General features: G+C 35.5%; 1 protein-coding gene across 1 annotated transcript in view; it reads left to right on the plus strand.

Annotated features, from left to right (window-relative positions):
• Positions 1–16,499, plus strand: part of LOC149783377 (cholinesterase-like) — an 80,514-nt gene that overhangs the window by 17,818 nt on the left and 46,197 nt on the right. Inside the window, exons 3-6 of the mRNA XM_089931607.1 lie at positions 2,164–2,326; positions 3,567–3,752; positions 6,706–6,914; positions 11,617–11,782. Coding sequence (XP_089787733.1) covers positions 2,164–2,326; positions 3,567–3,752; positions 6,706–6,914; positions 11,617–11,782 — 724 coding nt within the window. The remainder of the gene's footprint in view (positions 1–2,163; positions 2,327–3,566; positions 3,753–6,705; positions 6,915–11,616; positions 11,783–16,499) is intronic.

Below are 16,499 nucleotides of genomic sequence, written 5' to 3' on the forward strand. Positions count from 1 at the left end.
CAACTAAGAATTATTGAAAGCAACGCATCTTCTGCTGCAGAAACTGCAAAGGTTAAAGTCAGTTTTTTTTATATATCTGCACCAGAGTAATGTGAATTCGCACACTTTTAAGCCCCCTCCCCCCGTATTGACATTCTACCCAGGAATAAAATCCAATTACTGTCGGAGTTTCATCCATACTCTGGGTTATTTTGCACCTTACATGTTGTATGTGAATGGCAGCTGCCTTAAAGCAATCAGTTGATATTTCTCTCTCTCTCTCATTTGGTTTCATTTGTGATTTTGTTGGATTCAGTTTTCACTCTGATAACACAATGAAACCTAAGAGGACAACCAAACACAATTTGTTTCTGTATGTTTGTGTCAATGAACAATGTGTCGTGTGACAAAAGCGATACACACTACATGCATATGCTACATTTATGGAGTTCGTGGGTATATTTTTGTCTTTATTAAATTGCTCATGATGAAAAAAAAGAAGAATAAATGATAACAGTGCAAGGTTATTTTTAAAAAAATTGTATTATCCAATACACATGTTATTTATCTCTTTTGTTGTAACATGCAGTGGTGGTGGTGGGTATATTCGACACTGTGTTGTTTAAGTCTTGTGACATATAAACTTGGTGAAAAATGTTTCACCTTAAAATTTTGGCCAGGAATAAAAAAAATCATTTATTTGTTCATGTCTCAAGATACAGTTTATGGTAAATATTTTATTTCTTCTGTTTTGAAGATAACAGCCAAATACCTTCCATAACCTTCCATAACACATAAATTGGTAATGTTTTAAAAGCATTCATGCAGTATAAAACAAGGGGTGTGGTGACCCAAGTAATCCTTGTACTTGATTAAATGGGACAGTTTGAAATGGCCTAAAAGGTTGAATAAAAAGTCACTTTCACCTAACAGGTAGCCTGTTTGGAAGTTGTTGTTGTTGTTGTAGGGTTTAACGCCATTTTTCAACACATGATAGGCTATACATGGCGGCCAGTATTAATGGTGGAGGAAGAACCCGGGAAAACCCCAGAAAGAACCACCGACCCTGGAGAAGCTACTGGCAAGCTTGCTCACATATCCAAATTGGAAGAATCTGAGACTTGAACCTACACAGACAGAGGTGAGATGGCAGTGATCCATAACGGAGAGCACTTTAAACCACTCGGTCACTCGGGGCCCCGCCTGTTTGGAAGTATTTTCTCTTATGTTGTCATGGATGATAATAGCAAAGCATCCTAAAAATGCAACCAAGATGTCAACACATAAAATGGCACCACCACTAGTGAGAGATATTCTAACGATGAAAAGACCATTAAGTTGATATGTGTATCGATGCTGTACACTTTTGACTTTGGTTGATCAAATTTGTTGGTGAATGAACTAAAGCAGCTGTTTCATCTGTTTGAAAGTACAGATGATTAAGTTAACATTGTGGACGAGTTCACTGAGTCATAAATTAAACAAATGATTGTGATATTCGCATTGTCAACAACCAACATGAGAGACGCAGTAATTGAAAATACCATTCTGATCATTAAAACAGCTGTTTAGGAGAATATTCATATCTTTTTGCAAAAAGAATGGATTTTGACTGACGAATGTTTTCTAGGATCTAAAAATATATCACTGAAACACATATCTATCAGAGACATACCATTTTACAAGTCAGTCAAAATACTTGATTTGAGAAAAAAATGCAACTGAAGGTTTAGGTAGGAAACTAAGAGCCTCAGAGCCAATAATTCAAGATGAACAAAAAGTATTATTTCCACTTAAGTTTACTTTTTAACGTGACAGTTTAAAAAAAAAAACTGGTGTAGAGATGCGATTAAGTTAAAAAGTCACTGGGTGGAGCTATGTATGTATGAATACTGTATTTAAGTATTGATGAATTTATGGTTGTGAATTTATTTTGGAATAAAGCATAAATTCAATTACATTGTTTCTTGTAATATCTTTTATTGTTAAGCCTTAGTTAGTTTAAAAAAATGAGCATATAATAAAATGGTTACTGCATTTGTATGGGAAAATATGAACAACTTTTTGGGGCAAAATACTTCACTTCTTAACGTCGTGCAGTATTTTGCAGAAAACTTGTTCTTGTTTTTCCATACAAATGCCGTGACCTATAAATATTCAACATATAATTTTTTTCCCTTTCAGAAAACTGATGAGAGACCAGTGCTGAACCCTCCACTGTACCCTGTAATGGTCTTCATCCATGGAGGGGGTTTCACCATGGGTGCTTCAAATCAATATCCAGGGGTTTTCCTGGCAGAACGAAATGTTATAGTTGTCACTTTCAATTACAGACTTAATGCTCTGGGCAAGTATTTGTGGGTGTAATCTATAGTGTTATTAGATACAAGACTTTAGTCTGGGATGATGATGATGATGATGATGATTATGTTTAAGGTGGCAGCAGTGATGAGGGTGATGGTGATGATAGTTATCATGACAACAGTGATGAGGGTGATCATGATGGTTATCATGGCAGTGGTGATGAGGTTGATGATGACCATGTTATGGCAACAGTGATGAGGGTGATGATAGTTATCATGGCAACAGTGAGGATGGTGATGATAATTGTGATGAGGGTAATGATAATTGTTTTAGGTTAACTCAGTTGTAAAACATTATGAAACACTTATTCTGCTTATGTCAGTCCAGTAATCCAACTGTCCTACCCCATCCCTCAGAAAAGTTTATCTGATGATAAACCCATGCTTCCCATGCTTGATGAAAAGTCCCCCCCCCCATACACACATTCGGAGAATTTGGCACTGTCTAGCTAAAGATATATCTTTGCTTGATAATAAACTCACTCTTTATTTAGTGAAAACTTTCATAGTCTCACTTCAGGAGTTTATCATAGGTGAGATACAGTAGGAATTATCATACTCTGGTGTAATTCTACACATACGCAATCCAGACAGTTTGAGATCTGTTATAAACTGGATTTGTATTGTTTGTAAAATATGTAACAGTATTTAGGCATTGTGAACTCCACCCAGAGACAGGGACTGAAACCTCCAGAAGATTGTTTGTTGATGTTTGGATCTTTGCTTACACATGCCAGTTCTCAGTTATGCGAGGCAAGATAACCAGGAGTTATTTAGAATTCATGTAAAATCATCCCAGGCCCCAGAATAAGACAGTAGTACAAACATGTTGATATAATCTATACATAGGACTTGAATTGATAGTGCTTTTCAGCAGTCAAGACTGAACAATTGTTTTTGGACCTCAAACATATTCTTTATTATGAATTAATCATTCTGACATTTATTGAAACAAAATATATCTGTCAGTAAACACAGATATTGATTGTGTGTTTATTACTTTTGTTTGATTATGATGGTTGTATTACCTGCTAAACATACATGAGGTATAGGTATAACTTTGATGGTAAAAGCTTCTTCAACATTTTCGAGTTTATACAAGTGGTATACTACTCAGTGTAACTCAACATGGTGTTCTCCAATATATTTGTTTTTAATATTATTATTATTATTATTATTACTATTATTATTATTATTATTATTATTATTATTATCTGTTTTCAGGTTTTCTCAGCACAGGTGATAATTACTCACCTGGGAATTATGGAATGTGGGACCAACAGAGAGCTTTAGAGTTTGTAAAGGAGAATATTCAAGCATTCCGTGGAAATCCCAGCATGATTACCATATTTGGACAAAGCACAGGTGGTGCTAGTGTTGGATTACATATCCTGTCCCCTCGCTCTGCAAGTAAGTGTGCTGCTGTTTTAAGTCATCTTCCTTTTTATGTCTTATTTGCCTTAATTATCCCTCAGTTTGCCAGTTCATGATAATAATAATAATAATAATAATAATAACCATATTTAAAGAGGGTAACACAATTAGCTAAGAACTAATCTACCTTGAGGCCCTCATACAAAGGAATTTCTTTTACCAGTCCATCACGTTGTGTGTCTACAATTCTTTTCCTTATATCCTCTATTTGCCAGTCCATCATTTTGTGTGTCCACAATTCTTTTCATTATATCCTCAGTTTACACACAGTATTAAGTATGAACTTTAACTTTGTACAGAGACACAATATTGAGTATAAACTTCAACTTGTAACATTTGTACAGAGAGACCCAATATTGAGTATGAACTTCAACTTGTAACATTTGTACAGAGACACAATATTGAGTATAAACTTCAACTTGTAACATTTGTACAGAGAGACCCAATATTGAGTATGAACTTCAACTTGTAACATTTGTACAGAGACACAATATTGAGTATAAACTTCAACTTGTAACATTTGTACAGAGACACAATATTGAGTATAAACTTCAACTTGTAACATTTGTACAGAGAGACCCAATATTGAGTATGAACTTCAACTTGTAACATTTGTACAGAGACACAATATTGAGTATAAACTTCAACTTGTAACATTTGTACAGAGAGACCCAATATTGAGTATGAACTTCAACTTGTAACATTTGTACAGAGACACAATATTGAGTATAAACTTCAACTTGTAACATTTGTACAGAGACACAATATTGAGTATAAACTTCAACTTGTAACATTTGTACAGAGACACAATATTGAGTATAAACTTCAACTTGTAACATTTGTACAGAGACACAATATTGAGTATAAACTTCAACTTGTAACATTTGTGCAGAGAGACCCAATATTGAGTATGAACTTCAACTTGTAACATTTGTACAGAGACACAATATTGAGTATAAACTTCAACTTGTAACATTTGTACAGAGAGACCCAATATTGAGTATGAACTTCAACTTGTAACATTTGTACAGAGACACAATATTGAGTATAAACTTCAACTTGTAACATTTGTACAGAGACACAATATTGAGTATAAACTTCAACTTGTAACATTTGTACAGAGACACAATATTGAGTATAAACTTCAACTTGTAACATTTGTACAGAGAGACCCAATATTGAGTATAAACTTCAACTTGTAACATTTGTACAGAGAGACCCAATATTGAGTATGAACTTCAACTTGTAACATTTGTACAGAGACACAATATTGAGTATAAACTTCAACTTGTAACATTTGTACAGAGAGACCCAATATTGAGTATGAACTTCAACTTGTAACATTTGTACAGAGACACAATATTGAGTATAAACTTCAACTTGTAACATTTGTACAGAGAGACCCAATATTGAGTATGAACTTCAACTTGTAACATTTGTACAGAGACACAATATTGAGTATGAACTTCAACTTGTAACATTTGTACAGAGAGACCCAATATTGAGTATGAACTTCAACTTGTAACATTTGTACAGAGACACAATATTGAGTATAAACTTCAACTTGTAACATTTGTACAGAGAGACCCAATATTGAGTATGAACTTCAACTTGTAACATTTGTACAGAGACACAATATTGAGTATAAACTTCAACTTGTAACATTTGTACAGAGACACAATATTGAGTATAAACTTCAACTTGTAACATTTGTACAGAGACACAATATTGAGTATAAACTTCAACTTGTAACATTTGTACAGAGACACAATATTGAGTATAAACTTCAACTTGTAACATTTGTACAGAGACACAATATTGAGTATAAACTTCAACTTGTAACATTTGTACAGAGACACAATATTGAGTATAAACTTCAACTTGTAACATTTGTACAGAGAGACCCAATATTGAGTATGAACTTCAACTTGTAACATTTGTACAGAGACACAATATTGAGTATAAACTTCAACTTGTAACATTTGTACAGAGAGACCCAATATTGAGTATGAACTTCAACTTGTAACATTTGTACAGAGACACAATATTGAGTATAAACTTCAACTTGTAACATTTGTACAGAGAGACCCAATATTGAGTATGAACTTCAACTTGTAACATTTGTACAGAGACACAATATTGAGTATGAACTTCAACTTGTAACATTTGTACAGAGAGACCCAATATTGAGTATGAACTTCAACTTGTAACATTTGTACAGAGACACACAATATTGAGTATGAACTTTAATATTTAACATTTGTACAGAGAGACCCAATATTGAGTATGTACTTCAACTTGTAACATTTGTATAGAGAGACAATATTTAGTATGAACTTCAACTTGTAACATTTGTACAGAGACACACAATACTGAGTATGAACTTTAACTTGTAACATTTGTACAAAGACACAATCTTGAGTATGAACTTCAACTTGTAATGTTTGTACATAGACACACAATATGGAGTATAAACTTTAACTTGTAGCATTTGTACAGGCACAATATTGAGTATGAACTTCAACTTGTAAAATTCGTATGAAGGTGCAGTATTGAGTATGAACTTCAACTTGTAACATTCGTATGAAGATGCAGTATTGAGTATAAACTTCAGCTTGTAACATTTGTATGAAGATGCAGTATTGAGTATAAATATGAGTTCATACATTTTAAATAAGCGTGGTTTTAATTGATCTCAATGAAATATTTAGTGTTTTCTTATATTTGATCAGTCAAGTAATGATTGTGTACTTAAGTTGACAAAATTTAAGTGTGTGACATGATGATGATTGTTTTTCAATTAAATGTTGAGTATGTACACAAGTTGAAAAGTTTTATGAAAATGTAATGTGAAACTCGAATTTGAATGAAATATTGAGTAATAGTATAGTTACACTGAATAAGTTTTAGAAAACTTCCTTTTCTTCAGACTTGTTCCAGCAAGCAATAATGATGAGTGGATCAGACAGGTGTGAATGGACATTTATTCCTTCTACTGATTATGTAAAGCAATATGCCAAGGAACTAGGAGACCAGCTAGGATGTCCTACCAATGATAACCAAAGACTTATTACATGTCTTCAGGTCTCTCGGTCTGCGGATGACATTGTCAATGCTTCAGCCAGGGTCAGAATTAAGGTTAGAAATGTTTGCATTATGAATTCATAAAATACCAGGTTTTATCATATTTGAAAGATCAGTGGAACTAAAGTAAATGTGTCTCTGGCTGAAAGCTTTGTAATCATAATGCATTTTCATTGCAGAATGTCCTTTATTAAGGGTAACATTGCAGTACATTGATCTCAACTTAGCAGATTTTTGCAGTACAATGGGATCCATCCCTACCAAACTTAGTAGATTATTGCAGTACATTGGGATCCATCCCTACCAAACTTAGTAGATTATTGCAGTACATTGGGATCCATCCCCACCAAACTTAGTAGATTATTGCAGTACATTGGGATCCATCCCTACCAAACTTAGTAGATTATTGCAGTACATTGGGATCCATCCCCACCAAACTTGGTAGATTATTGCAGTACATTGGGATCCATCCCCACCAAACTTAGTAGATTATTGCAGTACATTGGGATCCATCCCTACCAAACTTAGTAGATTATTGCAGTACATTGGGATCCATCCCTACCAAACTTATTAGATTATTGCAGTACATTGGGATCCATCCCCATCAAACTTAGTAGATTATTGCAGTACATTGGGATCCATCCCTACCAAACTAAGTAGATTATTGCTGTACATTGGGATCCATCCCCACCAAACTTAGTAGATTATTGCTGTACATTAGGATCCATTCTTACCAAATTATCAGACTGCAAATTTACTGATCTCAACTTAGTAGATTAGCTTTGTTTTAAAGCACTGGCTTATTTAATTTTGTTCGTAGCAGTATTTCGTGCATATTATAGTTTTGACATGTCAGAAACTGCTCTCATCATTATTTCTTAGTACCAACATGGAGGTTATTAACTCATCCCATATGTGAGTAATTATTTAATTGTACGTTTTATATTTGTAAAGATATATTTCATTTGGTTATGTTTCCTAAATTCCTTCAGTGATTTTCTTCTTACTTTGGGTGAATCGTTGGGAAATTATGACAATTCATTCCATGACATGACTGCTCAGCCTTTTGATGTTTGAGTCAGTGTGATACTTTTTGCAGCAGTGCTTTGATCATCACCCATTGTTTTAGACACAACATTCCCTTGCACAAGATAGAAACTAATTCCTCAGGGTTCGCATGGTCATTAAAGATCATTGAGACATGAACACCTCAATTCAAGGCATTGAAAGTCATTGATATTTGACCTAGGTCATTGAAATCATTGAATTTGAGAGATTTCGCTTAAAAAATTTAAAGTGATTGAAAATTTTATTTTTGAGTCATTTGTTTTACATTGTATGATGATTGGAAGTATGGTTTGATTTGCTGTCATTATGCTGGTAGCAATTCCACTATTATTGTAATCCACATCAAGTAATTGGACATCACGCATAGTGCCACTTTCACATGATGTCATTAACACATTTTGACGTCACTAAGTTTAATTGTCAATTTGGATCATGGACAAGACATTCTGTCATAGAACTATGCATTGAGGAAGTTTTACAAATGCATGTTTAAAATATGGGAGGCCACATGTCCAAAAAGGGCTGAATCCCAGCGTGACTCGTCTTAGATGATTTGGTTTGGCAAGTAGCCTACTGGCTGATGATACTGATGGCAATTTATTTTAAAGCTATGAATTACGCCGGATTATTGGAGTTTGAAAAGTGTTAAAAGTGAGAATTTTTACTGATGCATCTTGACTGAAATTAATCTTTGAATAGAGTGGGTCACATGTAATCAGAACTGGAACTGATGTCATTTTTTTGAAAGCCAGGTCTCAAATGGAAGCTTTCCTAGTTATTCAGATGGTGAAATCATTTGTGATGCAAAGTTTGAAAACTGCACAATAGCTGTAAATCACATGTATGGGTCTGCTACCCCCATGCATCAAGGAACTATAAACAGTGATAGTGGTGAAAAAAGTGACTGTTGTTACACACTGTCCTTTCATAAAACTGATATTCATCAGCTGTTCAAAAAACTGAAATTTACTTTATGACCTTGGATGAAGTTTGTATCAGATAGGTTAAAATATTAAGCAATTTATTTTTTCAGTTACGTTTTAGGATTTGTTTAAATTTATGTGAAAATAGATAGGTATGTAATAAAAATATTATTATTGTAGTAATTTGATCCTAATTGCTAGATCACATATGGATGTCAGTATCAGAGAATTTGATAATGACTCAACTCGATGTGATCTACATGTGGTAATCAAGATTGCATTACTGTAATATAAGCTGCATGATCCAGATAAGGCCCTGCTTCTAGGATATATAAGCTGTATGAGGCCCTGTTCCTTGGATATATAAGCTGTAGGAATCATATAAGGCCCTGTTCCTAGGGTATATAAGCTGTAGGATTCAGATAAGGGCCTGCTTCTAGGATATATAAGCTGTAGGAATCATATAAGGCCCTGATACTAGGGTATATAAGCTGTAGGATTCAGATAAGTCCCTGTTACTAGGGTATATAAGCTGTAGGATTCAGATAAGGCCCTGATACTAGGGTATATAAGCTGTAGGATTCAGATAAGGCCCTGATACTAGGGTATATAAGCTGTAGGAATCATATAAGGCCCTGTTCCTAGGGTATATAAGCTGTAGGATTCATATAAGGCCCTGTTCCTAGGGTATATAAGTTGTAGGATTCAGATAAGGCCCTGTTCCTAGGGTATACAGGCTGTAGGATTTAGATAAGGCCCTGTTCCTAGAGTATATAAGCTGTAGGATTCAGATAAGGCCCTGTTCCTAGGGTATATAAGCTGTAGGATTCAGATAAGTCCCCATTACTATGGTATATAAGCTGTAGGATTCACATAAGGCCTGGAATATATGACTAGTATTCACATAAGTCTCTGGCTAGAATATATAACTAGGATTCATGTACATCTCAAGTGCTAGAATATATGACTAGGATTTCTATAAGTCTCTAAGGCTAAAATATATTTAGTAGGATTCATATAAGTCTATAAGGCTAGAATATATGATTAGGATTCCTGTAAGTCTCTAAAACTTGAATATATGACTACAATTCCTATATGTTTCTCAGCTAGAATATATGACCAGGGTTCATGTAAATCTCTAAAGCTAAAACATATGGCTAGGATTTACAGTAGCCTCTGAAGCTAGATTGTGACTTGGATTCACATCAGTTTCTGAGGCTAGAATATATTAGTAGGATTCCTATTAGGACTTAAGGCTAAAATATATGAGGATCATCAGAACTCTTCATAGAGGTTTAAGACTTTAAGTAAATAATTACTGATGGTCACATGTAAGAAGAGCCTTTCATTGTATTTATGCATGCAGGCAGAATCTGAGGAGATGGAAGGTTGAACACTGTAGAACCACCAAAACAGTCTTTGAAATAATGGAAAAAAATAGACTGCTCAGTTGGAAAAATAGATGGTAATTTAACCAATGTTTTTTTGATATTGAGAAGGCTGAATATGAATTGTTGGACTGGACTTTTATTTAATCAGTTACTGGTACATAAAATTGTAAAAATAAACACTGAGTCTTTCTCAGCATGATGACCATTGAGAGCTTTGTCAAATACCTGGTAGCCAGAAATACAGGCCAGAATTGCTTTCATGTTTTTACCAAAAAGCCAGAAATACAGACCAGTATTGCTATCATGTTGTTTTTACCAAAAAAAACCAGAAATACAGGCCATTATTGCTTTCATGTTGTTTTTACCAAAAAACCAGAAATACAGGCCAGTATTGCTTTCATGTTGTTTTTACCAAAATGCCAGAAATACAGGCCAGTATTGCTTTCATGTTGTTTTTACCAAAAGCCAGAAATACAGGCCAGTATTGCTTTCATGTTGTTTTTACCAAAAAGCCTGAAATACAGGCCAGTATTGCTTTCATGTTTTTGCCAAAAAGCCAGAAATTCAGGCCATTATTGCTTTCATTTTGTTTTTACCAGATAGCCAGAAACACAGGTCAGTATTGCTTTCATGTTGTTTTTACCAAAAAGCCAGAATAAGGCCAGTATTGCTTTTATGTTGTTTTTACCAAAAAGCCAGAAATACAGGCCAGTATTGTTTTCATGTTGTTTTTACTAAAAAGCCAGAAGTTCAGGCCAGTATTGCTTTCATGTTGTTTTTACCAAAAAGCAGAAATTCAGGCCAGTATTGCTTTTATGTTGTTTTTACCAAAAAGCCAGAAATTCAGGCCAGTATTGCTTTCATGTTGTTTTAACCAAAAAGCCAGAAATACAGGCCAGTATTGCTTTCATGTTGTTTTTACCAAAAAGCCAGAAATACAGGCCAGTATTGCTTTCATGTTGTTTTTACCAAAAAGAGAGAAATGCAGGCCAGTATTGCTTTCATGTTGTTTTTACCAAAAAGTCAGAAATACAGGCCAGTATTGCTTTCATGTTTTTACCAGAAAGCCAAAAATTCAGGCCAGTATTGCTTTCATGTTGTTTTTACCAAAAAGCCAGAAATTCAGGCCAGTATTACTTTCATGTTGTTTTACCAAAAAGCCAGAAATTCAGGCCAGTATTACTTTCATGTTGTTTTTGCCAAAAAGCCAGAAATACAGGCCAGTATTGCTTTCATGTTGTGTTTACCAAAAAGCAGGTTTCCATAAGATACATTTACCTATGCACATACATGTGGCCTAGCTTGAATTTTCAAAGTGTAATATGGTCACATAGGAAATCTTTATTAGAACAAATACTTTCTTTTTTTTTTCAGCAAGGGACTGTTGGAAATCCATGGGGTCCAGTAGTGGATGGGGCATTTATAGGGGCAAATGAAGCCTTCCTGACAGATGCACCCAAAGTTATGAGAGAACAAGGTCGTTTTCAGAAGATCCGAGTAATGGGTGGACTTGTTAGCGATGAAGGCTCCTTTTACATTCGTAAGCTTTCAAAAGTCATTCATAATCCTTTTAACAGTTCTTCTACTCTTTGTCACAGTAAATAACAAAGACAATTTTCTATATATAAAACACCTTTTTTCCTTCAATTACAGTTGTTATGATTATTGTTATTGAGTATAGTATTTAATAATAATAAATAGTAATAAAGACAGTTGCCATGCTTTAGCTACATTCTTGGCCTACACTAAGAGGAACCAAAATCCACAAGAGGCAAGTGAATTAAAAATGCTGTAAATGGTTAATAGGTCTGTTTAATTTTATTGTGTTTCTTGCAATGTAATTATTGGTAAAACTGCCCAGCACTGTGGCACTGATAACTAAGCCAACAATTTTTTGGTTAATCATAGACTGGATTTGAAAATGAAACCTCTGACTTGAGGGCAGCCATATTTAGAAATATTTAGTTTCGGGTACAATGATTCCTTTATTGAGGTAGTTGCCAAAGTAGGATGCTGGTGATGGCTAACTTAGAAATTTGAATTTCTTCTACAGATCCATTACAGGGTCATAATACATTTGGAAACCAGGCTCGGTTGTAAGGAGTTATAACGCTGTCATCTTTATTTATTCTACTGATGTAAAGCATAGTGACTCTGTAGATGAAACCAGAGTGAAATAAGTTTCTTTCATAATAATTAACAAGTCATAATATGGCACACATTCCCTCCTTCATTTACTTCCCGGGAAGAATGTCCACATTATCTCAGACTGGGGGTACATGATGATTAGCCCAGTTTGGCACCAGAGCCTTCATCCATTGGGAGACCATTGGGAGACCACTCTCATCTGACCTGTACATGGCATGCAGATGAACTGTTTGCAGATTTGTTGCTAAAATAAGTCTGGAGCATGTATCACAGTTAGTATGATATCATTATCTACCAATGTTGACATTTACAGGAAATGGCCTCAGCAAAGATGTGATTGAGCTTTGAGCTTCTCACAGCTGTTCTATTCTTTTCTTTGATAATTATAATCGGAGGTTATTATCAAAATCATGGTGAACATATGTTGCTTTTGTGGATTCATACACAGAGAGAAATGAACCTTGAACAAAACGGGGTACCAGAAGAATACAGTTACAGATCCTTCCATCTAGCCAAGTTGTCAGCATCATATCATCACTATCCTGGAGATTTCAATGAGAAATCTGTTCAGTCTTTTGTGCAGCCATATCAGTGATTGCCAGACCATCTTGTATGCCTATCTACAACAGGAGATATGGTCGCTCAAAAGAAAGAAAAGAAAGGGTGATGGAGCTTACAGAAAGGCCACAATCACTGGGGTTTTACTCAAAAACAGCAAGTTGAGAACCACCATCACTTGGAATTGACTCAACCACTTCCAGTTGGAGATGGCAAGTTCAATAGATGGGACAAGTATGCTATCAGTTTCAATCTGAGAGACACATTTTTTCCCATCCCTATCCACCCCATGTCATGAACATTTTCTCCATTTTTTCGCTTATCCCAACACAGTTTATCAGTTCACCAGTCTTCTCCTTGGCTTCAGCATCAGACCCTCGGGTTTTACTCAGAGTATGGATTGCATTGGTTCCCCGTTCCAGTCAACATCTTCTTTAATGATGGCAGTGTACCTGGATGACCTCCTCCATAAACACACAGTAAGTTCTATCCTACTCCAAGGCTGGAATGGTTTTCTTTCTCTTCTAGATCATCTAGGCTTTTTAGTTTACTGGGATAGCCAGACCTTCATCCATCCCAGAACTTTGTCCAGCTGGATATGGAGCTATTAACCAGCCATAATCTGGTGCAGTGGTGTTTGCATTACCAGAATCATGGAATTTATTGAGTCTGTTTCCAACAAGACTTGGATTTCAGTGAGATAGTTCTTTCAACTCCTCAGTTTATTCAGTGTGACAGTGGACTTGGTCCCACTTGGCTGTCTTGTTTATGTGGTCCTTGCTAACACAATGACTTTTACTCTGGCCCTTTGAGGGGAAACAGTTGGCTGTAGCCCATTGACGTGAGACACATTCCAGCATCATGGCAAACATGTTTTTGGGATGCCAATGGGAGGTAATGAGCAAGAGTTTTTGCCCTTTGCATCATGGCAGACATGTTTTTGGGATGGTTATAGACCTACCAGATCTTTTAGACAATTTTAGTCTTGATTGTCCAATATCCCTCATTTTGTCATCCTGGATTTTAACATGGTTTGATTCAAATCCATTCAGACCTCTAGCCTACACCTCGCTAAAGTCACTATCATACAAGTCATGTTTCCTGATAGCTTTGGCTGCATACTCTTTATGTAGACCCAGACTCTCTTCAGGGTTCAGGGATTTTCTTGACACAATTGGGCTTCATAGCCCAAATTAGGTTACTGTCTGTCAGTAATCAAAGAAACGTCACTCGCTTGTGAACAACAGTAATGCAAGATCCTGTTTGCGCTCTCAAGCATTACTTGAAATGCACATAGATAAGTGGTGGCATGTGCAAAGTGCCTCTTCCTTCCCATGTGAGTCGGAACACAGGATACCACCCTTCAAGCTGAAGAGGGTCATATGCTTGGTGTACTCAGACATCCCACCAGATCAATCGCCTCACATAGATTACTGCTCAGAACCTTCAAGCAGTCTTTGCAAGCCTTGCGTTCAAATGCAGTATTCCTACCCAAGACGTAATAGCTGTTGGCTGGCATGCATGGTCAACCTTGTCAAGCCTTCATCTCATAGTCCAGTAGGTCCATTGATGGCAATACATAGATTTGGCATCACAGAGGCAAGCCTTTGGTAGGTCCAGTGATGGCAATACCCATTGCCACCAGTCCAAACTAGCTCAATCAACACAATAATTGCTGGATTCGCCAGTGAAATTTTGTAGGTAAGATTTCAATCATCTTCTTAACCGTATGTTCGGGTCACAGGTCAAGTGATTCCAGGTTTTGTTGCTTATGCAATTAGGAGAACAAGTTATCATTCACATTGGGAAATTCAGCTATTCTTCCCTAGAAAAATACCTGAGGTAGAGTTTGGATGCTCTGCATCCCCTCCTCCTATTACTTATTCTCCTAACATAATGTGATTGGTGAATGTGTTCAAAGGAGAAAGCGGATTTTCAGGTAAATTATGTTTCTTCGAGAATACTTACCCAATCACATTACCTAAAAACCCTCCCAACCACCCCGCCATCTGAGAATCCTCTCTAGTATCTCGCTCAGCTAAAAAAAGTAGCAATACCTGGCAGTGCCAATGGGAGGTAATGGGCAAGAGTTATTGCCCTTTGTCACTTGATAATAGACAGGGAAAGATGATTTTTGTCCTTCAGTAGGGCCATATTTGCAAGGTAGTAGGCTAGTATTCCTAACATAATATGATTTGGTAAGTATTCTTGGAGGAACATAATTTGCTTATATATTTGCTTTCGTAACTTCAGCATGCTTTGAGTTTCTACTATGTACACATGTTTTGACTTGGCATGCTTTGAGTTTCTACTGTGTACACATGTTTTGACTTCAGCATGCTTTGAGTTTCTGCTGTGTACACGTTTTGACTTCAGCATGCTTTGAGTTTCTATGTATGCTCATTTCTTGACTTCAGCATGCTTTGTTTGAGTTTCTGATGTGTGCACATATTTCGTGCCTTCAGTATGCCTTGTTGGTTGGAAGCATCTGTAATAATCTGCATAGAACATCATGGGTTATTTTATTTACTACTGTATATATCTGACATCTTGTTTTCACTTAATTGTTTAAATCAGTCTCAAAATGAATATTACATATGCTTTATTGAACTCAACAATATTGGATGAGATGATATACCTCCAAAGTGTGAGAGCCTCCAACCTAGGAGGGAACTAACTCTTCTAGTATGTACACATGTATGAAGGAGATATTGTTTATATTTTTGGCATGTGCTTATTGTGATGAGCTTAAGCCTAAAATAAATTATGCAAAAACTAATGTATGCAAAAAATAATGTAAAAATAATGTATGCAAAAAATAATGTAAGAATAATGTATGCAAAAAATATTGTAAAAATAATGTATGCAAAAAATCATGTAAAACTAATGTATCCAATAAATAATGTAAAAATAATTTGTGCAAAAAATAATTTCTTAAGAACTGTATACATATTCAAGGTTCTTATGGTCTTTGAAAGTCTTTGACAGTTTGGGAAAAATATTAGGTAGCATTTTCAAGGCCTTGAAAGTTTGGGAAAATTGAGCAGATTACCCTGAGGTCTTTAAAAGTCTTTGAAAATTGAAATAAACCAAACAGAATGTTAGCAAACATAGGTCTTGGAAATTTATGTTTGTGGTTTTGGAAAGTTTGGGAAAAGTCATTGAATTTATCAATAAGAATTCTGTATGAACCCTGATGTTACATCTAATATTGCGCACATAGTATAAATGTTACATCTAATATGGTGACCACTCCAGTGGCCTAAGTGGTTAGAGCAACTGCCACGGATGCAAGAGGAAAATGGTACTAAAAGCTGCCTCGCTTGGTGCTCAGCATTAATAGGTTAGTGTCAGGACTTCTTGGTCTGGTGTCAGGATAATGTGGCTGGGTGGGATTTGATGCCCCAGTGCTAGACATCACTATCAACTGCCACACTTCAGATGTCATAAGGATATGACTGAATTTTTATAAAAGCTATGTTAAAATCCAAATCACACACACACTTTAATATGGCACACAGTATACATGTTCTAATACGGCACACAGTATA

Source organism: Sinohyriopsis cumingii, chromosome 14, assembly GCF_028554795.1.
Source record: "Sinohyriopsis cumingii isolate HCF-2022 chromosome 14, ASM2855479v2, whole genome shotgun sequence".
NCBI classification, from domain to species: domain Eukaryota; kingdom Metazoa; phylum Mollusca; class Bivalvia; order Unionida; family Unionidae; genus Sinohyriopsis; species Sinohyriopsis cumingii.